Raw genomic sequence first — 26,020 nt, forward strand, 5'->3', positions numbered from 1 at the left:
GATGAAAAACTGTGATTGAATTAGTTCAGCCTCTTATTACCGGTTCCATTTTCTAAATAGTTTCTCCAGTGCCTCTGTATCCTTCTTGCTGTGTACAGTCCAGTGCTTTGGGTGGTGTCTGACTAAGATTCTATTTGGGTTTAATGCAACAACTCTACTTTTCAGTTCTACTTTTCTAGAAACAAAGCCAATTTGTGTTTATTGTTACGGTCTTACTAGGATGTACAGGAAAGCCCTTGCAGATTCGAAAGGGAAACACTGTGGTGTTGGTTGGTAAGGATGCAGTGCTGTGTGCTTTAAGGCTGACTAATGTAATAAGTAAGTCACATCTATTCCAATGTCTGTGGCAAGAGATCAAAGGCAGAAACTTGTTCTGGTTTTGTGTGCGCGTGCATGCTCACACTTCAGTGACGGTGATATATTTGTAAAAGCTACAGAACTACAGAAAAGGAGGAACATTAGGACAATGTGAGAAGAGACACAAACACGGAGATACACACAGCTACGTGTGGGCACCACACAGATACAGAGACACAAGGTGTGACAGAGATGGCACAGGGTTAACTTTCACACATCAGAATAAATCATGGAGAAAACAAAAAGAAACAAACGTGAGAATAAATATGCATTGCAAAAATACCTAACCTTCCTCCTCAAATAGAACAGTGTCAGGGAGCTAAGGTGCAGGGAGGGGTAGAGAAGCAGATAGCTTTCTAACCAACCCTTTGTAAACCAAATGATGATTGTCACACATGGCTCTAGTTCAGTTATAATCAGGGTCTGTCTGGGGGCAGGGGGAAGGGTAGGATGGGAAGGTGGTGAGAAATGTAACAGTACTGGATGAGTTTTAAATGTTTCACATACCTGTGCGTTCCAATCACACAACAGGCTACCCTCCTCTGTTGTTTCTGGTTTAGGATTATACCATATTGATATCACATATCATCCTCTGGCCCTTAACATTTCTGTCCACTTGGCTGCCTGCACACACCTTCTTGTTTCTTTTAAAAGGAGAGGGAGGAGGGCAGGGCTGGAAGTGGGGTGGGTAGTATAGACAGAGACACAGAGATAAAGAGGAAAACATGAAATAAAGGGAGGTGTTGGGACATGTTTCCTGGGGGGAACGGGGTGGTGTTTAACAGCCGCAGTCCTGGTGAGGGGGTGCTGGATGCTCATTCAGCTGTGTCCCCTGCTTGGTCCCAGTCACTGCGGGGTCTGCTGTGTCTAAGCTCTCGGACATCTTTTCACAGATGATGTCCACCAGGCGCTCAAATGTTTGCTTGACGTTGATGTTGTCCTTGGCACTGGCTTCAAAGAACTCAAACCCTGTAACCCAAAAAGAGAAAAATAAACATGCGGTAGGCAATAACTCCCAGACTGAGATAACAAGGTGTAGAGCTGGATGAACACAGCAGGCCAAGGCAGACCCTTGTCTAGGCCCGAAATGTCAGCCTTCCTGCTCCTCTGATGCTGCTTGGCCTGCTGTGTTCATCCAGCTCTACACCTTGTTATCTCAGATTCTCCAGCATCGGCAGCTCCTGCTATCTCTGAAACAGTTTTTACTCCCAGACTGAGCCTGGTGAGTGACAGCAGGAGAGGGGGAGAAGCGGGAAAACAGCAGTGAGCTCAGGAAGTCTCAATAGCACGTTACGGTCAATTAACTACTTTTAAAAACATGGTCACAACTGTGACGTAGAAAGTGCAGCAGGGCACACAGCAAGATCCCATAGGCAGCCGTGCCTAGATCATCATCTTCAGTCATATTCCTTAAAGGATAAATATTAAGCCCATGAGGACACTGGGGGATAACTCACCCTGTTACTGGCATCATTTGCAGCTTGGAGCTCATCTCAACACCTCAACATGCAGGGAGCACACTCTGTGTATTGCGGTGGGAATGTCTCCTCAGATTCTGTGCTCACGTCTCTGGAGTGAGGCTTGAATCCACTGCTTTCTGACTGAAGGGGGCAATTGGACAGGATGACTGGCCTCAGAGTTTCTCGCTCGGAGAGAGGAAGCAGTCACTGTTCCTGCTCCTGTGATCATCTCCCAGGCGACTGTGACACAGCATCGCACTGTTGGGTGATGACAGTCTGCAAGGGTAGCACAGTGGTTCGCACTGCTGCCTCACAGTGCTAGGGACTCCACCCTCGGACAACTGTCTGTGTGGAGTTTGCACATTCTCCCTGTGTCTGTGTGGGCTTCCTCCGGGTCCTCCAGTTTCCTCCCACAGTCCAAAGGTGTGCAGGTTAGGGTGGATTGGCCGTGCTAAATTGCCCCGTGGTGCCCAGGGATGTGCAGAATAGGCGGATTAACCTTGGGCGATGTAGGGTTACAGGGATAGGGTAGAGTGTGGATCTGGATGAGATGATCTTTGGAGGGTCAGGTGGTTTCGATAGGCTGAATGGCCTGCTTCCACCCTGTAGGGAAGCTGTGATAACATTGGAAGAATGAACACTTGAGGTGAGCTGCAGGAGGACAGTGAGTACACAATCAGTTGCACCCCAAGTACAGGGAAAGCTCGATAATTAGAATCTTTTGTTAAAGACAATACATGTCCAGGCAGCTCTCTCCCCTCACTCAGCCTCAGGAACAACGAGAAAGTCAGCAGAAACCCATCAGCATCAAGTCCTTTTATGTTTTCTGTGATAAATTCCACCTCTCTCACAAATAGCTTTGCCCCAATATCATTAGGAGGCCATTCAATCCCTTGGATCTATACTGTCATTTGATTCACGGCTAGTTAATCTGCACCTTGGCTCAATTCACATACTTTTGTTCTTTAACTCTAAATTCCCAGATCCCAACTGGATTGACTTCTCTCTCTCTCTCTGAAGTTCCAGCTGAGTCCTAGCATGCACAGGGTGAGTTTCCAAGACTTTTTGCGAGAGAAAGCAGCTCTGATTTACTCATTGTAAACTGACCACTCAGTCCCTCTCTTTCTGGACTCACCCACCAAGGGCAATAGTTCCCCTCCATCAAATCGTTCGACTGGATCACCCTCGACCTGTTACACTTGAGGGGAGTACAAGTCAGCTCCATACCATCCACCCTCACATTTTAACCTTTTGAAAAAGCGCATCTGAAAGCTCCAATTGCCAACTCCATGAGTCGTAGGAGCAGAAGTAGGCCATTTAGCCCATTAAGTCTCCTCCACCTTTCAATGAGATCATGTCTGATCTGATCATCCTCAATTCCACTTTTCTGCCTTTTCCCCATAAGCCTTGATTCCCTTACTGATTAAAAATCTGTCTATCCCAGCCTTGACAGCTCTCTGTGGTAAAGAATTCCACAGAATCACTACCATCAAAGAAGTTCTACTTCATCTCTGTCTTGAAGGGGTGACTCCTGACTCAGATTACGTCCTCTGGTCTTAGACTCTCCCACATTGGAAACAACCCCTTTGCATCTACCCTATCAAGCATTCTTTGAATCTTGTATATTTCAAAAAGGTCACGTCTCATTCTTCTAAATTCCAAACAGTATTGGCCCAAATTACTCAACCTGTCCTCATAAGGCAGTCCCTCCATACCTGGTACCAGCCTAGTGAACCTTCTCTGGAATGCCTCCAATGCCAATCTATCTTTCCTTGGATAAGGGAATTAAAGCTGTTCACAGCATTCCAGCTGTGGTCTGACTACTGCCTTGCATAGTTTTAGGAAAGCCTCCCTATTTTTACACTCCATTCCCTTTGAAATATACCATGTTTTCTAAGGTTTTGGAGTAGATCTGTAGCTCGGTTTGTGGGTGTTGAGGTTATACCGTGTCTTCTTGGAGGATGCTCAGGATTCCCACTATCTTTCATCAAAATACATTCAATTTTCTTCCAAATCCATGCACATCTTCTCTGTAATTGGACCTCAGGTGAAAAAACATTCCTGTTTCCCAGATTGTCTTATTCTAAATATTCCAATATCTTTTGGGTTGGTGTCCCACGGGATTTGAAGCCTTTAACAGGAATTATTTGTCTGGGTAAATTCTGTCCATTCGTATAATCTTAAACTCTACTTGAGCCATCTTATTTACAGCTAGCCTCATTGTAAATTCCTAAAATCTGGAATGATTTTCCTATGTTCAGCACTCTCTCCAAAAGGTAATAACATTCTCTCAATAGCAGTTGCCCTGAACTGCACATAGACTCATACTCGCGGAAAATCCCTATTCCTGCACCATCTATACCCTCACCTTTACCAGTCCAACTCACCCAACAGAAAGTTCCACCCCCCACTCAACCTACATTGGCTGCAAGCCAAGTTGCACTTTAAATCGTAATCAATTTTAACATCTCATGTTCACTTTCAAATTCCTCTGCAGTTTCACCTCTCCCTGCCCCTGCAAACTCCTCTAGCCCGATAAACCTCTCGGATTTCTGCATTCCTCCAATTCTGATCCAGTTTCCTTTGTTCCTGGTGGCAGCTGCCTCAGGGCCAATGTTCTGGTAGTCCTTCCTATAATTCTCCCCCATGTCCCCTTGCAACCCCACTCTAGGACTGTAATGTTTAACTTCCAATTTTTTTTTTATTTTTCCACTTTATACTAAAAAGAACTGTAGCGATGAACTTTTTAAAACTTATTTCTTTATTTTTCTATTTTTATACCTAAGAATTTGCACTCGTACCTTTGCAACTAAGATGGCGTCGAGAAAGGTGACAATACACACTTCACACTGTGCTCCCATACTTGAGTGCATGTGACAATAAAACCTAAATCTAAAGCTACACTCCTTAAAAACCTACCTCTTCAATCAATCAGTTCTATTTGTCAGCCCTAACAATTCACATTGAATGGTTTTGTCAGATTTTTCATATGAAGCACCTTGGGACTCTTTGACACAGGTTCTATAGAAATAGAAGTTGTTGTTGGTGGTGGCATTTGACCAGAACCTTGTATAGTAACAGCATTTCTATTGGTTGTCTTACCCAGGTGATCGGCCAACTGCTTCCCTCCCTCGGCTAAAACTACCCGCTCATCCTCCATATCGCACTTGTTTCCAACCAGTAAGACCTGAGCATTGTCCCATGAGTAGGTCTTAATTTGGGTTGACCTGTGAGGGACAGAGACCAAAGCAATTAACATCCTGGAGGAGGAAAAACAGTCAACAGGTTCTTGAGGAGATCCCTTCATTGCACAAATGGCATGTTCCTCACAGGAACCAACAAGAACCATCAGTTTACCATCAAGAGCAAAGGGTCATGGGATGGATCATACAGTAATCAAGGGGCTTTCAACCCATTGAGTTTTCACTGACTAAAACTACTCGAAATCCTCATTAGCCCCACTTTCCAACACATACCCCAAGCCTGGAGTGTTGTGTCATTTTAAGTGCTCATCCAAGTACTTTTTTTTAAAAATGTCTGTGAGCTTCCCCACTTCAGCTTGAGGTTGTACAGGACACTAGTGAGGCCAAGTTTAGAGTACTGTGTACAGTTCTGGTCCCCCTACTATAGGAAGGATTTTATTAAGCTGGAGAGGGCTCAGAAAATATTTACAGGATGGAAGGGTTTCAGTTATAAAGATAGGCTGGGACATTTTTTCACAGGAGAACAGGAGCTGACAGGTGACCTTATAGAGATTTATAAAATCATGAGGGGCATGGATAAGGTGAACAGCAAAGGTCTTTTCCCTAGGGTAGAGAAGTTCAAAACTAGGGGGCATATTTTTATGGTAAGAGGAAAAAGACTTAGAACGGACTTGAGGGGCAACTTTTTCACACAGAGGGTGGTTCGTATGTGGAATGAAGTTCCAGAGAAAGTGGTAGATGCAGGTACAGTTACAATGTTTAAAAGAAATTTGGACAGGTACATTAATAGGAAAGGTTTAGGGTAGTGGGACTAGTTTAGCTTAGCAAATTTGATTGGCATGGACAAGTTGGATCGAAGGGTGTGTTTCTGTGCTGTATGACTCTATGTCTCTAATAACTACTCTCGCAGGCAGTGCATTCCAGACCCCTATCACTTTCCTCAAATCCCCTCCTCTAAACCTCCTAACTTTCACCTTAAACTCATATCTCCTTGTTATTGTCCCTTCAACTAAGGGGAATAGCAGGTGGGATACTAGGAGATTTGTCTATAAATCCTTTCATTCATTTAAAATTAATTCCCAATTGTCATTTACTACCACTGCGGCACACCCTGAAGTGCTTACAGCCAATGAAGTGCTGTCACTGCTGCAAGCTAGGCAACAATGAAGTCAAATTATGCACAGCAAGATCCCACAGAGAAAGGATAAAGGCCAGATTGTTCTTGTGATGTCAGTTGAGGGATAAGCTGAGGATAATGCTGCCTCTTACACCCAACTGAGAGGGTGCACACTCCAATTTAATGACTGACCTGAAAAATGAGATCTCTGGGAGGCTTCCCTGGTATTGTATATTTATTCCTCAAACCCCGTGTGACTAAACCAGACTGTCCAATCATTTAGCAGATGGCTGCTTGTGGGAGTGTGCTTTGTGTAAACTGGTTACCATATTCCTTGTTATAACACTGACTACATTTTAAAAATGTACCTCATTAGTTGTAAAGTACTTTTGCACATCCCAATATTGTGTAAGAGTCATATAGCACAAATTCAGACCCTCTGGCCCAACTTGTCCATGCCAACCAGATTTGCTAAACTAAACTCGTCCCATTTGCCTGTGTTAAGCTCACAACCTTTAAACCTTTGGGTGCTACAGAAATGCAAGTTCTTTCTTTTACTGTTGCCTCTCACTTATGCTATGTTACCACAGAAACAGCCTCTTTTAGGAGCAGGCATGTTGTGGATTGATGTCCTTGGTATAGGGGCTGAAACATGGCCCACTGACATAGTTAGCTCATTTGGCTGGACTGCTGGGTTTGCAATGCAGAGTGATGCCAACAGTGTAAGTTCAATTCCTGCTCTGGCTAAGGTTACCATGATATTTTCCTTCTCAAGCTCTCGCCTCGCCCAACGCACAATGACCCTCAGGTTAAACTGGTCGTGTCTCTCTAATGAGAAAGTGGGAAAATGGCAGTTTTTAACCATTGCGATTGGAATTCCTGCCTGAAAGTGCAGTGGAAGCATATTCAAATCTTAACTTCCTGAAGAAAAAGGAGATAAATGTTCGAAGGAAAGAAAATTACGTGGCTACAGGGAAAGAGCATGTGAGAGAGATTATCAGATTGCCAGCTCTTTTAAAGAGCTAGCAGAGTCACAATGGACTGAATGGTCTCTTCCTGCACTCGAAGATATTAGGACTTACATAATTCACCCTAAGCCATAGATTACATACCAGTCCTGGACAGCATTGAAGGATTCTTCGTTAGTTATGTCATACATCAAGATAAAGCCCATTGCACCACGGTAATAAGCTGTGGTGATGGTCCTGTATCGTTCCTGACCAGCCGTGTCCTGAAGGAGACAAAGCAAAAGGACTTTCATTAAAACCCTCCAAGCAAAGGGAAGGGGCTAAGCAGAGTTAAAAACAAAAAAATGCTGGAGATCACAGCGGGTCACACAGCATCCATGGAGAGAGAACAAGCTAACATTTCGAGTCTAGGTGACTCTTCATCAGAGCTATGATGCAGGAAGTGAACCCAGCTCTGATGAAGAGTCATCTAGACTTGAAACATTAGCTTGCGCTCTCTCCACAGATACTGCTTGACCCACTGTGATTTCCAGCATGTTTTTTTGTTTTCAGTACAGATTCCAGCCGAGCTAGTTCCATCTCCACCTTTCAGTAAGTTACTGGCTTATTAACAGTCGCAACTTGTACTTTATCGACACTTTCAAAGTGGTTAAACATTTGGTCAAGTGCTTTGGGACATTCATCAAGTAAGCACACAACACATTGAGACAAAGGTGGAGATATTAGGATAGGTGTCCCAAAGCTTGGTCAAAGAGGCAAGTTTTAAGGAATATTTTAAAGGGAGTTTTAGGAGCGGATACCAGAGTCATTGGTAAATTGATGGAATTAGTGGAAACACTGTCTCAAGATTGGAGCAGTCTAAAGTTTTCAGTGAATTTGAGGGGTTGGAGGATGTTATGGCGATGGAGCTGGAGGATGAGCTGTGACAATAGAGACAGAAAGGTAGGTACAACCACTTACCCAGATCTGCAGCTTAATCCTCTTTTCATTCCTGTAAATAGTCTTCACTTTGAAGTCAATCCCAACAGTGCTGACGAACGCTGGAGTGAAGGAATCATCGGCATACCGAAACAGGAATGACGTTTTACCGACACTGCTGTTCCCAATGATCAGGATCTTGAACATATAATCAAAGTTCTGATCTGCAGACTCTTTCTGTCCAAAGCGTGGATCTGTAGCTGAAGCCATCTACACAAAGCAGAATTATTCTCCTTAGACACATCCATAAGATAATAAGACAGGGGAGCAGAAATTAGGCCATTCAGCCCATCGAGTCTACTCCACCATTCAATCATGGCTGATAAGCTTCTCAACCCAATTCTCCCGCGTTCTCCCCCTAACCCTTGATCCCCTTGACAATCAAGAACCTATCTATCTCCTTCTTAAATGTACTCAATGATCTGGTCTCCACAGCCTTCTGTGGCAGTGAATTCCATAGATTCACCACTCTCTGGCTGAAGAAGTTTCTCCTTATCTCCGTTCTAAAAGGTCTTTTGTTTACTCTAAGGCTGTGCCCTCGGGTCCTAGTCTCTCCTACCAATGTAAACATCTTCCCAATGTCCACTCTGTCCAGACCGTTCAGTATGCTGTAAGTTTCAATTACATCCCTCCTCAACCTTCTAAACTCCATCGAGTATAGACCCAGAGTCCTCAAACGTTTCTCATATGTTAAGCTTTTCATTCCTGGGACCATCCTCGTGAACCTAAGACGATTATCACTCTTTTTGTGAAGAAGTACTTCTTGACAGCTTCTTGAATCCACGCGGCTAAATCGTTTTGATTTCTCACTGTAGCTTCTCACTCCTCCCAGAATCAACCTAAAACACCTCACGCACAGTGAAGTACATACGCAGGTGTTATGGAGCCAAGGGCAGGAGGCAGTGCCACACTACCGACAGTATTCATAGCATACATACCACACCAACAGGCCATTTGGCCCAACTAGCCTGGGCTGGTACACAGAAACACAAGAACAGGAGGAGGCCATTCAACTCCTGAAGCCTGTCCCTCTATTCAATGAGATTCTGTGACCTAATATCATATACCAACTGATGTCCCAAATTCCTTAAGATCTCTGAATATCTGAAATCTATCAATCCCAGATTTAAAATTAAGAATGGATCCTGCATCGATCATTGTTTGTAAAAGAGACTTTCGAATTCTTGCCGCCCTTTGCATGCAGACACTTATTCAAATTTCACTACAAATTTTGAGACTTTTTCCTCCTCCCTCCCACCTCACCCCACCCCCAGCCCTAGATGACCCAACCAGCCAAAGTGGCTTCTCTCCATCTACTTCTATAAGGCATCGACAGCCTAGTGGTATTATCGCTACACTGTTAATCCAGAGACCCAGATAATGTTCTAGGGACCTGGGTTCGAATCCCACCATGGCAGATGGTAGATTTTGAATTCAGTTGAGAATCTATTGAGGACCATGAAATCATTGTTGGTTGTTGGGGAAAAACCCATCCAGTTCACTAATGTCCTTTAGGGAAGGAAACTGCCATCCTTACCTGGTCTGGCTCCAGACCCACAGCAATGTGGATGATTCTCAACTGCTCTCTGGGCAATAAATGCTGACCTAGCCAGTAATGCTCTCATCCCATGAATGAATAAGAAAAGTCTTCCCCATCCCGTTTCCCTTATTGAATTAAAATCTTCAAATGAATCACCGCGTGACCTTTACACTTCCAGGGTAAACTAAGCCTAGTTTGTGCCACGCAGTCCCCAGAGAAATCACGAACAGGTATTGTCCTGGAAAAGTTATACTTCACTCCAAGTGACTTCTTTTTGAGATGCGATGGACTCCAAAGATGGTCTACCCAAGGGCTTCGTAGCATGATTTCTGTCCCCTTGTATTCTAGTTCACTAGATAGAAAGGCAAGCATTCCATTGGGTTTTTTTGTTAATTTTCTGTGCCTCTGCATTATGTTTTCATGATCTTTGGATCTCAACCAAACACGCACACACATTTAAGCCTCCAATGTTTCTAGGTTTTCATTACCTAGAAAGCCCCAGTTTTTAAAAAGAAGGTCTAGAGTGGAAAATCTCTCATGTCTCAACACAAATTGTTGTGGTTTTGCCAATGCATTCACACACTCAGTATCTCTGATCTTGTGCTGCCATCTACCCTGCCTACAATGCTGCTAACCTTTGTGCCATTGTTCAATTTGAATGCATGCTTTCTGTCTCTAAGTCATTCAAAAATACAGTCAATAGTTGAGGCACAAACACAGATCCTTGTGGAACATCAATCACTTCCTGCCAATTCAATACTGCCCTTTATCCATGCTCCCTATCTCCTGTTATTCAGCAATTTCCCAATTTGGTCAATAATCTGGGAATCTACTTTAGTTCCCAGTCTTACTTCAGGCACTTTATCAAAGGCTTCTGGAAGTTTGTATAAATAATGCCAATAGACAGTCCCTTATCCATGACTTTAGTCATCTCTTCAAAACAAAAAAAATGTCAGTTTGGGTATTCAATATTCCACAAATATCTCTCATTGCATCAGCCTCATCGCTGCTTCTTAAAGATCTTTTTATCACAATTTCTCTCTTTTACATATCTGGTTTACTTTCAAAAGCATCAAGGTATTTATCACATGAAGGATTGCATGATCACTTTTAATGATGGTGCTGGTTTGGGGAAGAATACTCACCAGGAAATTGAGACAAGCTCCTCTTTAATTTACGACATGCCATTCCCTTAGCACTGGACTGGAAAGCACACAATCCTGACTTTCTCAATTCCTTCGTGGGGTGTGGGCAATGCCAGCAAGGTCAGCATTTATGGTTCAGCCCTGTACAACTGACAGACTTCCTGGTTTATGTAGTGAGGTCAGCTCAAACTCAAAGGGCCTCTTCTGCGCTACAAGACCATAAAAGATAGGAGTGGTAGGCCATTCTGCCCCTTGACCCTGTGCTGCCATTCATAGCTGACCTGGTATTCCTCACATTCACTTTCCTGCCTTTACCCAATATCCTTGATTCCCAACTGATCAAAAACTCATCTTAAAAATACACAAAGACTCTGCCCCAACAGCTCTCAGTGGCAAGGAGTTCCAAACATTCATACCCCTCTGAGAGAAGAAATTCCCCCTCATCTCAGTCTTAAATTTCTACCCCTTTACTCTGAGACTACGCCCTCTGCTCCTAGACTCTCCCATGAAGGAAAACATTCTCTCAGCATTTACTCTGTCAGGCCCCTTAAAAATCCTACATGTCTCAATGAGATCACCTCTCATTCTTCTAAACTCCAGTGGGTAGAGTCCCAACCTGTTTAACCTTTTCCTGTATGACTATGACACTATGACCACTAGCAGTCAATCATAATGCTTTTGGACAGTTGCACAGTCTCGTGCCTTTACCCAGAAATTCAGGATATCAGCAAGAGAGATATTAAAGACATCGTGCAGGAAAATGGCACTGAAGTTCAGGATCAGTCATGATCTTGTTGAGTGGTGGAACAGGTTTGATGGGCTGAATGGCCTACTCCTACTCCTATTTCCCATATTCCCCTATATTCATTACAGCCTCTGTTAATGGGCTAGGCAGACCACACAATACAGGAGCACATGTAGGCCATTCAGCATTGAATCTGTGCCAGTGTACAATGAGATCATGGCTGATCTGATAATCCTCAACTCCACTTTCCTGCCTTTTCCCCATAAGCCTCAATTCCCTTACTGATTAAAAATCTGTCTCAGCCTTGAATATACTTAGTGATCCAGCTTCAACAGCCTTTTGTGGTAAAGAATTCCACAGATTCAATATACTCCGAGAGAAAAATATCCCCCTTATTTCTGTCCTAAATGGATGGCCTCTTGTTCTGAGATGATGTCCTCTGGTCCTAGACTCTCCCACAAGGGGAAACAACCTCTCCCACATCTACCTTGGTGAAGCTCCCAAAGAATCTTGTTTATTTCAATAAGGCCATCTCTCATTCTTCAAATTCTAATAAGTACATGTCTGATTTACTCAACTTCTCCTCCTAAGACAGTTTCTCCATACCTGGGATTGACCTACTGATCTTCCCCTGGACTGCCTCCAATGCCAGTTATATTTTTGCTTGAGCGGACCAAAACCGTTCACAGTATTCTAGGTGTGGTCCAACTAGAATCTTATACAGTTTACCAAAACTTTGTGCTTTTATATCCCAGTCCCTTTGAAATAAAGGCCAACAGTCCAATTGCCTTTACAATACTATGACCTGCTGAACTTGGATGCTAGCTTTATGTGACTTCCAAATCCCTCTGATCTCCAAAAAAAAAACTCACTGGAGAAACTCAGCAGGTCTGGCAAGAGATAATGTTTTGAGTCCAGTGACTGAGCTCACATGAAGAGTCACTGGGCTCAGAACATTAAATCTGCTTTCTTCCCACAGATGCTGCCTGAGTTTCTCCAGCAATTTCTATTTTGTTTCAGATCTCCAGCATCCACAGTTATTTTGTCCCTCTGTTTTGTAGTTTTTTGTGAATAATAATGAATATTATTCATGTAAATAATATTCAGCTCCTCTGTTTATCCTGCCATAGTGCAGAACCTCACATTTCACATATTCCATCTGCCAAATGTTTATCATTTGTCTAACCGGTCTATATCCTTCTGCAAACACTTCACGTCTTCTTCATTACTTGCCTTCCCACCTATTTTTGTGTAATCTGCAAACTTGGCGGCAGTACATTCACTTCCCTCATCCAAGTCATTCATAGGTACATTAACAGATTAGGGTTTTCCAATTCTAGCTGGAAGTGTTTCAGCAAGAAGGTCAGAATTAGAAGAGCAGAGAGTTCTTGGAGGGTTGCTGTGCTGAACTAGGTTCAACTGATAAAGACAGGGGTGAGGCCACTGAAAGATCCCGAATTCAAGTTTGAGAATTTAAAAATGGAGATATTGCTGGACTGTTACTCAAAGTTGCTTGGTGTGGTTTACAGACCATTGCTCTTGACTCTCTCACAGCCTTGGCTCTATGCCTTATGCTGTAGAGCCTGGAATTCTCTGGGACTCCTCGCTAACAAACTATAGTGAATGACCAAACTTAGATGTGTCTTTCTTTTTTGTAAATGCTACTATGTGTGAAGAGTATGCTGGAAGGGTGTTAAACACCAGTTTGGTTAGACAGAATCTAGGTATATACTTTTCAAGTCAGAGTTTTATTCCAACTTATACAAAGAACTCCAGTACACTCTTCCACTTGGTCTCAGGCCCTATCAGCTGTTAACAAGGGTGAGATGAAATAATGACCCATGTAGACTATACTCATGTTGGGTTGAGTGGCCTGTTACAGTATTATATTCTCTGTTATACCATGTGCAATTTGTGTTTCAAAAATAAATCAATGGCTGTAAAGCACTCATCTGAAGTATGAAAGGTGCTGATTAACTGCAAGTTATTTCTTTCCAACAAATCATAGGAAGCGCTGACTCGCTCTTCCACCCCCAGGAAGCTCTCTGTTCTCTGCCTCTTCCCCCTCCTCCTACAGGCTTCAACGTTAAGCTGTGATCCAGTGCTGTTACAAGGTGGGAACAAGCCATGAGTCAACTCAACTCAGAACGTCAGCAGCAAGTCAGCTGTGACTAAGGCTCCTGGCAGCTTAGATCTTCGCACGCTCACTGTGAGAATTTCATTTTGCCATGGATACTGCAGGTCACCAGGGCAACAGGTGCTGTCACCATGGAAACCAATGATTACCAAAATGGTACACTCTTCCACTGTGGATACCCAATGTTAGACACCAGTGAGAGAGACTGGGAGGTACCCATGGTAATCCCATGGGATGCAAGCAGCTGCGGTATATCATATATCACCATGGAAACTAGTGATTGGGAGGCATTGCAAAGTTACCATGGAGACAAGTGGTTGGGTGGGGTCACAAAGTTACCCCAGATACCAGTGGTGGGGGGCAGCAGTCACACAAGGTATTGGTGGTTGGGAGGCAACACAGTGAGAATAACCATGTTATTAAGTTTCAAATAGATTATAGATCCCCCATTTTAAATGTCACTAGAATTTCATTGAAATTAGATGAATTAAAATTGGGCTGAGGAATTGGCAAAGCTCACTGCTCCTGCAAATAGGCCTCAAATGTCCCAGTGGATACTGCCCACGCCCTGCCCAGGTGTAAACATGGCTGAGGAAAACAGGCAGGTTCTCTGGCTGAGCAACACCAACCAGTGTCTCACCAGCAGGATGTGTGGATGGTCTCCATGGCCAGGGCCAACAGGAGTCTGAGGATCAGTTCTCTCACTTGCTTATTTCCCTTCTTGGCAGGTAACCAATGGTAGGAACGTGGGACTGAGGCGCTATCGGTTCAGGTATAGGAACCATTGACCATAAGACGTTGGAATAAAAACAGCCCATTCTGACCATCAAATCTGCTCCACCATTCAATGAAATCACAACTGATCTAATAATCCTCAACTCCACTTTCCTGCCTTTCCCCCATAACTCTTGATTCCCTTACTCATTAAAAATATACTTGAATATACTTTAGTGATCTAGCCTCAACAAACATCTGGAGTAAAGAATTTCACAGATTCACTCCCCTCAGAGAAGAAATTCCTCCTCATCTGTCTCAAGTGGGTGACCCCTTCTTCTGAGATGATGCCCTCTGGTCCTAGACACTCCCACAAGGGGAAACAACCTTTCCACATCTAACCTGTCAAACCCCCCAAGAATCTTGTATGTTTCAATAAGGTCTCCTCTCATTCCCCTAAACTCCCGCTAGTACAGGCCCAATCTGCTCAACCTCTCCTCAAAAGGTAGTCCCTCCATAACCAGGATCATCCGAGTGAACCTTTTGCACTGACTCTCATCCCAGAATATTGCGGTGAGTGTAAAAGGGGATCTTAGCCATTGGGATTCGCTGCTCACACAAGTCGTGCTTATCCCAAGCAGTCGGATAGAAACTTTTAACGTGGGGAAAACACCAAGCAATTCTCAAGCTGACTCAGATGGTCTTGAATCAAGCCAAATGCCTCACATAATTGTAACAGGATGAGCCGGTGGATGGGGTTTGGGGGTTGGGTGGGGGGGTCAACTCAGCCAGAATCCCTGCTCTCGATTTTTGCCCAGTGATTGTGGCTGGAAAGCTGACAGATTCCTGCAGGGAGCAGGATCTAAACTTTGGTGCAATTCCCCATTGGGGCATAATCTGGCAACACTCACTCACTGATTACACACAAACAAATGGGGGAAACTGGGGCCAGATTGGGGGGCAGCACTTTGTTTTTTTTGGGGGGTAGGGTGGTGAAGGTTTGGTGGCACCTTCCCAACAAAGACTTGGCACCTCCGGGACAGTGCCAATTTGTACACAGCTAGATCCCATGATCCAACAAGATGCAATACTGATGAGATCCAGTTTAATAATGGCAGCTGATGGCTAAATAATGAGCAGGGACGACATCCTGTCGCTTCTTCAAAAAGAATCTCTTTTCCCCCCATGGGGGAAACAAGTGAGGCCTCAGCTTCATGTTTCATGTGGAACACAGCACTCCCTCTGTAGTCTCTGGAACAGGATTTAATGTCACAATACACTGACTGAGGAAGAAGTGACAGAAATACAAAATACTGGAGGGTGCTATCTGGAAGCTTCAGCCTGTTCTGACATTCAATGAGATCATGGTGGATGTGTTGTCAAACTTCAGCCAACTCCCACTGTCGCACTTTCCCTGATCACCTTTAGTCAACAAAAATCGATCAACTTCAGATTCAAAATTAACAACTGATCAAACATCAACTGCCACTAACATCTTTTCAAACTTCACTCAAAAGGTCTGACTTTAATTTTTAGACGCTATCCCCAGTCTGAGACTATCCAACTGACAAAAATAGTTGCTCCCAATTTCACCTCGCGGTTCACCTTTACCTTGAAAGCTCAGATCAAATTACCCTAATTTGTAGACACTTACCCTAGCTGTGCAACCTCCCCTTGCAGTTTATTCCTCGGAGTCTTACATTACACCTTCCTTCAAAGTCAATAAATCATTCTATTGCGATTCAAGAAGGCAGTTCCTCACCACCTTCTCAAGGGCAACTACGGATGGGCAATAAATGCTGGGACCAGCCAGCAACCTCCTTATCCCATGAATGAATTTTTAAATAATGTGTTGTGCCCAAACCCAACATTGGCCTGGCACCACATTTTGTTGTTATTCAGTTGACTGAATCAGACCAATCTTGAAGACCCAAGTGTTTGGAGAGAAAGGCTAAGAGCTTGCTGAGGCAAGGTGGTTTCTGCTCTCTTTAAAGAGTGAACATTCGCCTAAACACACATCCATGTGGAACACCAGTTACAACCTGCCCTGTCATTTATCCCTACTCTCTGTCTCCTGCTATTCAACCAATTTCCCAACAGGCTCAATAATTTGTTTTCAATTCAATGATCTTGAATCATAATTAACAGTCTCTTATGAGGGACTTTATCAATTACCTTTGTAAATTAATATAACATCCATACACAATCCACTTTGTGCTACATTAGTCACTACCAAAAAATGTTCATCAGATTTATTAGATACAAACTACCCTTTAAAAATCCATGCTGGCTCTGTCTGATCAGCTGAACATTCTCAAGATGTTCAGTCACCCTGACCTTAATTACAGACTCTAGCAATATTTCGACAACAGATGCTGGTCCATCTCTCCCTGGCTTCCGCTCTCAGCTACTTAAATTGCAGGATGACAATTTTTCAACCTAAAGGAACATTTCCCAAATCAAGGAAGGTTATACTTAGGACATTTAAATGCAAAGAATAGAGAAATCAGGAACTCACTCTGCTCAAATATTTTAAAGCTGGGTGCAAATTAAAAATCTCAAGATTGTTACTAATAGTTTATTTTTACACAAAGGCTAGATGCACTGTGAAACAAGAGGTAAATGCAGTTAAGCTACAGACCAAACCAAGAGCTTATTAAATGGAGGACCATTCTTGAGGGGCTGAATGGTCTCCTTGTGTTGTAATGTACCTATAGACCTATTTATAGAGCAGTTCACATAACAACACATCTCAGATCAATAGCTTTGTTGAATATAGACCCATTATAATGTCCAGAATAAGAAAAAAAAAGCAGCAACAATAGAATAGGCTGGGACTAAGTAGGGCACAGTTAGAGGTTAAGTCAGGTCTGTCACTGTATAACACTGGGGTACAGTACTGATGGGGACAGAACTGTAACTGTATATTACTTGATAGTTAAAATTGTAAAAGACAAATTAAGAACAACAGGCACAATTAATATACATCACTTGAGTATTTAGAATGAGATAGATTTTTGCCCAGTTCAGTCGTAACTCAAAGTCAAAAGCAGAAGCCCTCTAACAGGCAGAGACTAATGCCTCTGAGAGCAAAATATGTAAACCCTTTTCCTCAACTAGCAGCCTTGTGCCCTCTATTGGGCAGATTAATAATAAACTGGGGGACAAGTTCCTCCAGCACAAATCCGCTGCAATCCAGCTGGGGCTCGCTTGTCCTCTTTTGGACGAGAAACGTTGCCCAGTAACCATTTTCTTGTCACACTCGAGGTGTTAATTCACGTTAAGATACGTTGTATTTACTGCCTATTGCATGTAGCAATGAATACATAATACATGCATCTCAAGGATCATACCGTAAATTATTAATTTCTGCCACAATTTATGCAGCACGACCAGTCAGTGTGTCAATGGGAAATGTATTAATCTCACCCCACCCCCTATCACTCAGTCTGCAGTGGGGAGGCACAGGGCGATGGTGTCAGTATCTCTGCTGCTTGAGAAAGCAGCGAGACTGGTCCAGCACAAACCTCAGGAAGGTGATGCTGGCTGTGAGATGTGAGATGTGAGCTGCAAGCGGCTGCAATGACAGGCACAGAGGCTGCAGGAACCAGAATGAATGAACCAGAGAGAGAGAGAGACCATCACTTCCAGCACCCTTCCACACACATTAATGAAAATAGACATGGGGTGGGGGAAAGGAACATTTTAAAGACAAACCGTAAGCTACATTATTTCAATTTGTGCCATGCCTCCAAGACCGCTATGATTTACGCCCATATTCTCCAACCCCCAACTCTCGTATGTCAAATGAAGGTTATGGGGGGAAAATAATGGTAAATATGGATCATGCGAACTGAAGCTGCTGCTATTTTAAAAACATTAAGCTATCGGATGGAATGCAGAGGTTGCATCCTGATGCCCAGCGCTGCCCGTTCGACCCCAGCATCCTCACCTTCCAAGCGTTTGCCTCAGGACCGGTCTCTCTGAACACTACTGCAGCAGCTGATTGACAGCTCCGCTCTGACGTCAGTCCCGGGCCCAGGAGGGGGCGGGACCACACCGTGGCAATGATTGACTGTCCCAACGACCAATAGCAACCCAGAGCATCCCTTACCTCCTGCTGCCCACCCCCCTTTTACAAAACCTTCCTCCTTTTTTTATTTTTACATTTGCAACCTGCACCCCACTTGCGTTAATTTTAAATGTTTATACTCCTGAGCAAAAACAAAGCTGGGACACAACCTTCATTTATTTAAAAGCTTTATGAATTACTCACAGCTATGTCAGTTAGGGACTTGCTGAAAAACATTTGGGTTTATGTTTTTATTTTTGCATTTTTAAAATGTCAAATCGAACCGATCTTGAATACAAAAAGCCAGAAGATCAAACAAATGGATGGGAGATGGACTGCACTTGGAATAAAGCAGATCTTATGAATAATTAATTATTTACTATTTAATTATTCAAGAGATTGTCTCTCTTTAACGGGATCAGACGCAGATTTATCCCATTTTCAGTTAACTTTTGTCTCCAAATTGGATTAAAGTTGGAAACAAGTCGCCTGCAAAATGCAATGGGAAACTGCAACACTTTCTGCACTGTTCTGCATAATTAATGACGCATGGGTGTCCAAGTCCTCCGCCTGCAGCGCCCCCCTGCGGCTGGAGGACTGATAGGCCCTGCAGCTTGACCAGTTCCCCTCCTGGTCTACTCCTCCATCACTGCTAACCCTATCTCAATCACCCATTCATAGTGTAGTGGACTTATAATCTGACAATGCTCTAGGGTCAACGATTTGAATCCCACCAGGGCTGTTGGCAATGCTTGATCCTTTCAGTAGATGTGGGGATGATGTTCCCTCATGTGGGACAACCTAGAAATGAGAAGTCATAATTTTAGGCTAAGGGCTGGCAGATTTAAAACAGAGATGAGGAGGAATGATTTCTCTCAAAGGGTGGTGAATCTGTGGAATTCACTCCCCCAGAATGCGGTGGGATGCAGGTCCACCGAATAAATTTAGGAGGAGATAGAGAGATGTTTAATTAGTAATGAGTTGAAGGGTTATGTAGAGGAGGCAGGAAAGTGGCATTGAGACCAAGATGAGATCAGCCATGATTGTATTAAATGGTGGAGCAGGCTCGAGGGGCTTGATTGCCTGATCCTGTTCCTGGTTCTGATGGCACCTTCCCTTGCAATCACAGACAGCGCAACCCTCAAGTGGAGTTTATCACAAACATACAGAAAAAGATTTTTGAGTTATTCTGGTGCAAAAGGTTCTGAGTCTCCCACTTGGTTGAAGGGGTGGGATCAAAAGCTGACATGCTTCCACAGCCAGATAGCAATCTTCTCCCTTAGGATCAAGATGAGAATTTTAACATTGGCTCGTGGTCCAGAAATGCCCCAAAGTAGGTCAGTGAACACATGGGAAAAAACATCAGAGAAACTTAAAGCACAGTACAAAGTTTCAGAACATAAGACAAGGACAATCAAAATGTTATTGAAAACTTTATATGAAGCAGTTTGTGTTACATCTACAACAACATACAGGTATAGATACTAGTCATACTCTAAATCAGAGCTTAACAGGGACCCTGCACCTCTTCCCTTGGAAAGATGCTGCTGTACAGATTGGAATAAATAGTGAACTTAATTACAACAATTATACACATTGAAAACAGCTGAAGAGAAAGAAATGGTCAAAAAATCGAGTGTGGTGAAAACAATTCTATTTCTTGGTCATTAATGTTTATACACAACAGAATGATTGAGACTGTTAACTACATCCTGGCACCTTGGTCAAATTGCCATAAATACTTTCATTTGTTGAAGAACTTTACGTGAAAAGCCATCCTCTTCTGTTGGTAATAACTGTTTTTTAATGAATGGGAACAGAAGTTTCTTTATGTGTGTGTAAGTGTTTACATATGTATGATGCACTCGGTTGAAAGATCAGTTGATGACAGAATGGCACACGGTTAGAGAAACAGGACAGGAAGAAGACACTGGCAATTTACGGGACAGCTATGTGTCTCACTGTTGTCCAGCAACGACTTTGCCCCGTCCTGTTTGGCATTGCGCTGAAGTTTGGTGAGTTATTTCGGATGGTGATGAGGTCTTTGGTTGTCACATGCCAGCACATACAACTTCATTTAGGTATCGGGCACAATCTTCCCCTAATGGCACAGAAACGAGATTTGAGCTTGTGAGGTGAGCATGTGGGGAATTAATGTAAGATCATATAACTTGAAGCTACTGTATGTGGCTCTCACAACTGAAATATTCCACAAGTTCCTCACGACAAGACAGATGATCTATTTGTCTTTAAAATAGAGTGTTATAACAGGGAATATATATTGAATTTCCTCCAGGGTCACTGATTTTCTCTTGTTCGTTAAAGGTGACTCAGAAAGTGTGATAGCACATTACGTGTCAGGGTGGTATGAATTGCAAGCCAAGTGTAAATAAACCAGAGGTAGGCAGGCAAATTGTCACTCTGAATATGCTGTAACACAGACTTAACACTTTGTATTAACCAATGGTGACTATTGAACAGGAGAGTTTTCCAAAGGTATATGGTCCCATCAAGAGCTGGGTTACTTTGGATCTTAACTCCAAGATAAAGTTTCAATAGTGCAGTGAGTATTGAACCTCAGTTTATTCCCTGAGCAGAAAGGGTTAATTTCAGAAACAAAAACAGAAGTTGCTGAAAAAGCTCAGCAGGTCTGGCAACAGATGTGGAGAGAAAGCAGTTGGAAGGGTCACTTGGAGAGAAATCAGAGTTGATGTTTTGGATCAAGTGACCCTTCCAACTGCTTTCTCTCCACAGATGCTGCCAGACCTGCTGAGCTTTTCCAGCAATTTTCCGGTTTTGTTTCTGATTTACAGCATCCGCAGTTCTTTCAGTTTTTAAAAGGGTTAATTTCACTCTGGTGCGGATGGGGGAGCTTTCTCGGAAACCTTACAGGATTTACAGTCAAACGTGTTCACATGGAAACAAGGCCAGTGAGGCTGGATTCTGGATCTACTTAATGTGAAGGAGCTCCTCCAGGTACCGCTGCCAGCTGCCAGTGTATGGAACAGGAGATCAGCCCAGGGTGCCCCTGAAAGCAGGCAGCTGAGAAAGGCTGAGATTCTGCTTCTCGGGGCAGTTTCACCCAGCAGTCAGCCCGACTGAGGGACATTCACATGTGAGGATTCAGACTCCCCGCTGCTCATAAACATCAAAACACTGGGTGATGGCGTCTTGATCCAAACTCAAGACAACTGAACTCAAGAGAAATATTCTAACCATTCAGCTGCTCTTTTACTTACTCGTGGCTTGACACAGGTCCAAGTTATTTTCTTTTCCCAAGCTGAGGTCAAAGACAGGGAATAGTTCCAATCTCCACCACAACATCTGCTACCGCAGGGACAATTAGAAAGTTTGGTCGTTGCAATAACTGACAAATGTCACGTTTATGAATATGATAAAACGGGGTGGATGTTTTCCTCTCAGATGGGTCTACTGAGCCCCAAAACAGATCAATAACACAGGATCAGAGAAACCCCCTCACTGTGACATAGGAATTAAATCAGTTCACTTGGCCCAACCACCTTCTAAAGTCCTTGACCATTGCTGGGTCAGAATGCTGACCTATTGGCACTGCCTGCAACTTCAGCAATTCAGGAACAGGGTCTAGCATCAGTTTATTGTGAGGCATTAAGGGATGGGCAATAAATGCCAGCCTTGCCATCAACACAAAGAAAATGAACAATTTTTATAAAACAATCTTCACATTCTTACTGATATTACTGACCTGTGATCTTCCTGTACATTTTAGACCCTGATACCACTACCTCAGCCTGATTGAAACTGAAGTCAAAGTAGAAGAGGGTGGGGTGTCCAGTTGTTCTGAACTAGTCTGCTCAAGTCAACTGCGTTCCAAAAGCAACTCTTCAGATACCATCTCACCTGCCTAACCCAAAAGGAGCCTTTTGATTCTATTGAATGTTACAATCGAGCCCAATACCACATCCCTCACAACAAGTATTAAGGAGATTGTGGAGCAAGCTTACAGTCTCTGGGTCAGCCCTCCAAACTGTGCAATGCAACGCCCCTTTAAAACTAGGGATACGTTACTGCTTTAAAGACCACACTTTGTAGTTTCAATGCTGCCCTTCCATGTCATGACCCCGCACTGTGCCTCCCTCCACAATGTCGGTTGTCCTAGTTCTGCTCTTGTCAACATCAGGTACAATCACTGTGTTAAAGCTTAGGTTTGTGCAGGAGAGGTCTTCTTTAAGAGCCACAGACATACAAACCAGGGTGGCAGGGAGAATAATACAATGATTCCTCTTTCTGAACAGGTTTTTCCATCGGAAAGATGGTTTGGAACGTGCTGAAGGCAAGGCACAGAATGAAAGTGAAGAGGAGGATAAAGTCAGCACCTAATTAGTCAGTTGTAGGATGAGAGAACCGTGTGCACTCTGCAGAATGGAAGGAATCCCACCCGTCTCCAACCTCCCTCTCACCCTCAAGTCTCCAGATCCTGCTGCTGCCCTAAACCAAGCTTCTACTTCCCCATCTTTCCAACTAAACCACAACCACCCCTCTCTCCCCTCTCCAAAGGCCTGTGAAAATTCTGCAGATTGGTGGAATATCGCAGGGTGCAGTTTCTCTGTATTACACCCAAGGGCACACACTCTCACAAGCAGACTCTGTGCAGACTGCTTGTATGCACAGGGCCAGGGGATGTGGGCTAATGTTTGCAACCAGAATCATGGATAAGAGTGGAATGACTGCATTGATTAACAAAACTGAGTAAATGGAACAATGGGGGGGATGAAATGGGGATGTCAGGTGAAGGTTGAAGTGTAGCAGGGTTTTAATGGGAGAGGGCACATACATTGTTAACAGTTCAGAAACTGACCCTTGGCTTCAAGAAAATGGAAGCATCTTAAAGAGAAGCTGCACTAGGCATCAAATATTAAACTTGGGGCTGAGGGAATGGGGAAATGGATCACTCATGTATCTATGTACAGTACATGGTGTAGAATGCCCCAATTCCTTTGGTTGAAGATAACTATTTCCAAGACCCTGCCATCCTTATTGCTAACCTTTGTTTTCATCTCCAATGTACCTCAAGCCCGAGTCAACATTTGTTCGCTACAATTAGCCCTGGATTCACCTTTGGTCAAGTCGAGAGGTTGGTTTCTTAAGAGTGGAAGTAGATTTAAAGCAGAAATGAACCTTTTTTCAATCTTCAATGTGCACAGTTCTGGTCTTTTTACAGTTACTCAAATCAACCTATTCAGACATATTTTGATACAACTTCCAGGAATGGGGGATTTGAGCAGGGATCTTCAGGCCCAGAGGTAGGGACAGTACCACTGCACCACAAGATCCTATGGTCTTTCTATAGACTTTGATTAGACCATGCTTCGAGTTCTGGTCTCCAGTTACAAAAATGACTTAGAGCCAGTGACAAAGATGGGAAAGGTACTTGCCTAATTTGATATGAGACTGAAAAGTTATAACTAACATGAAAGTTTGAACAGACTGTGGCTCTTTTCTCTAAAAAGATGACTAAGAAGTGACTTGGGAGGAGGTTATTAAAATTATTTAAGGGTTTGATAGTGCAATTATTTGGGCATTCTCCCTTGTGGAGGATCAAGGGACATAAATAAAACATGAACAGAAAGTGCTGGAGAAACTCAGCAGGTCTGGCAGCATCTGTGGAGAGAGGAACAGAGTTAATGTCTCAAATCTGGTAGGAATCTTCTCCAGAAATGTTTCGAAGAAGAGTCATCGGGCTCAAAGCATTAATTCCATTTCTCTCTCCACAGATGCTGCTGGGTTGCAGCAGCACTCTGTATTCTTATTTCAGGCCTCCAGCATCTGCAGTATTTTCCTGTTATTTGAGGGTATAAATTTACCCCTGGAGGGGGGAGAACATGGAACTCATTCCCACAGGGAATGGTCGAGGAGAATTAAAATCAATTAGATTTCAGAGGAAACTGGATAAACACACATGAAGGAGAGAGAAAGAGGAAATGCTGATGGTGGGAGGTGGATACTAATTGCATTTTAATTGAGTTGTTTGTGTTTGGGTAAGGGATATTATCTTGAGATTCACTTCTGCTTTTACGTGTGAGGGGCAGACAGAAGCTGTGGTTGTTGGGTTAGAAGGTGCATGTGCGCGTTTGTAACTGATGTGCTGATTAGATTTCAGTTCTGCATTTCCCCGAAATAGAACAATAAAGCAAAGCAAGAGATGGCTTGTGGATCACAAACGCGAGCCTGGAGCGACGAGGCCAAGCAACTGAGTACTGCGTAAGGCTGAACGTCCAAAACAGGGGGCAGGCACAATTGCAGATAAGTTCATTCTCACCTCAGTTTATGCAATGAAGCGTGCCTCTCCATTCATTTGTAATCTGTTTGCAATAACTTCACTTTTGAACATTTAAGCATCACCCTTCGAAAATCCCTCACCCTCATTTCGAACACTGGGGAGTATCATAATCTTAAAGGACAAGGAGAAAAATACAACAATCCCTTCTTTGCAACTGGGTGAGGAAACACACTCCGAATCCTTTGATTTGGCTGAAGAGTGAGTGACAGTTCGGCTCCGTCCTCAGCCCACATCACCTACATATCGTGGGCTGTCACTGAGTATTGCAATGGTGTTCCCATCATCTCATTCTCAACAGAGGGGGTTTGCTCCCCAAAGTGTCCATGTTGGGTGGGGGAGGGTTTCAATGCAGGTGACAGGGGCCCTGCCCACTGCTTGGTGTCCTGGGGATGTTGTAGTTTGCGGGTTCTTGGCGGTGGGGGACTGGAATCATGGGGGTAGTGATGCGTCGCTCATGAGGGTGGGGGGGGTGCATGGGGTGGGGGATTGGGGCGGTGCGAGGGGGGGGGGGTGGGGAGGGTGGGGGGGGGGGGGAGGGGGGGGGGGGGGGGTGCAGAGTAGAGGGTGGGTCTCAGAGGGTCCCCTTTCCCAATGCCAGGCCCTCAATCCAGCAGCAATTGCTTTGTAACAGGCTTCCCACAGCCCCTCAGGATCTACACCCTACTATGCACATTGTTATCCCCTCCTGAAAGAGTGCCCCTCCTGGGATTAAAATCAACTGCCCATTGGGTCCACAATGGATGAGGTTTTGTTTGTTGTTTGGTAAATATTCACCCCTTCAGGTGAGCAATCAAAACTCAGCATTATCTTTTAACTCAGAAACGAGCATGAGTTCACACTTGGTGACACAGAGAATTAATGCAAAATTTGAAATGATGTTGTGGGGCATCGGGAGACAGGCTGCAGAAAAAACCATAACTGCACAATAATCAGTATGTAAATGTTTCCATCACAGCTGTATTCACACTCTCCCACTGACACACCCACAACCCCAACATCCTCAGTCACAGTCACTGTTACACAGCCTGATGTACAGACTCCATCATTCACAATCTCTCACACACAGACACTTGCACAGATAAACACAGCAGGTGCAGTGAAACCAATACAGATATGAACAGTATGAAACACAGCGAAACACTCTATTTGGCTGTATCTCACACTGTTGGTGTGTTTATATTGAAACACAGAAACACACAAAGAAAGATAGTAGGGACATGTGTGTCTCACACACACACACAGACACACACACAGACAGACACACA

The 26,020-nt window shown here is 43.7% G+C and overlaps 1 protein-coding gene across 1 annotated transcript; it reads right to left on the reverse strand.

Moving 5' to 3' along the window:
- Window positions 1-1,135: 1,135 nt before the first annotated feature.
- rab3ab (RAB3A, member RAS oncogene family, b) lies at window positions 1,136-18,386 on the reverse strand. Its single transcript, XM_020521877.2, has 5 exons — window positions 18,317-18,386; window positions 8,066-8,293; window positions 7,250-7,368; window positions 4,920-5,044; window positions 1,136-1,326 (listed from the first exon to the last, which is right to left on the reverse strand). The coding sequence occupies exons 2-5, from the start codon at window positions 8,291-8,293 to the stop codon at window positions 1,136-1,138; spliced, it is 663 nt and encodes a 220-aa protein (XP_020377466.1). The 5' UTR covers window positions 18,317-18,386.
- Between the last annotated feature and the right edge of the window lie 7,634 nt (window positions 18,387-26,020).

Source organism: Rhincodon typus, chromosome 29 (assembly GCF_021869965.1).
Source record: "Rhincodon typus isolate 14 chromosome 29, sRhiTyp1.1, whole genome shotgun sequence".
NCBI classification, from domain to species: Eukaryota; Metazoa; Chordata; class Chondrichthyes; order Orectolobiformes; family Rhincodontidae; genus Rhincodon; species Rhincodon typus.

Bases quoted from the DNA above. Each gene is read 5' to 3' on its own strand.
- rab3ab (XM_020521877.2), bottom strand. From the start codon at position 8,293: ATGGCTTCAGCTACAGATCCACGCTTTGGACAGAAAGAGTCTGCAGAT. The intron at 5,045-7,249 runs GTATGTAATCTA...TGTCCCTCACAG, and splicing joins TTCAATGCTGTCCAGGACTG to GTCAACCCAAATTAAGACCT. The intron at 1,327-4,919 runs GTAAGACAACCA...TTTGGGTTACAG, and splicing joins GCAGTTGGCCGATCACCTGG to GGTTTGAGTTCTTTGAAGCC.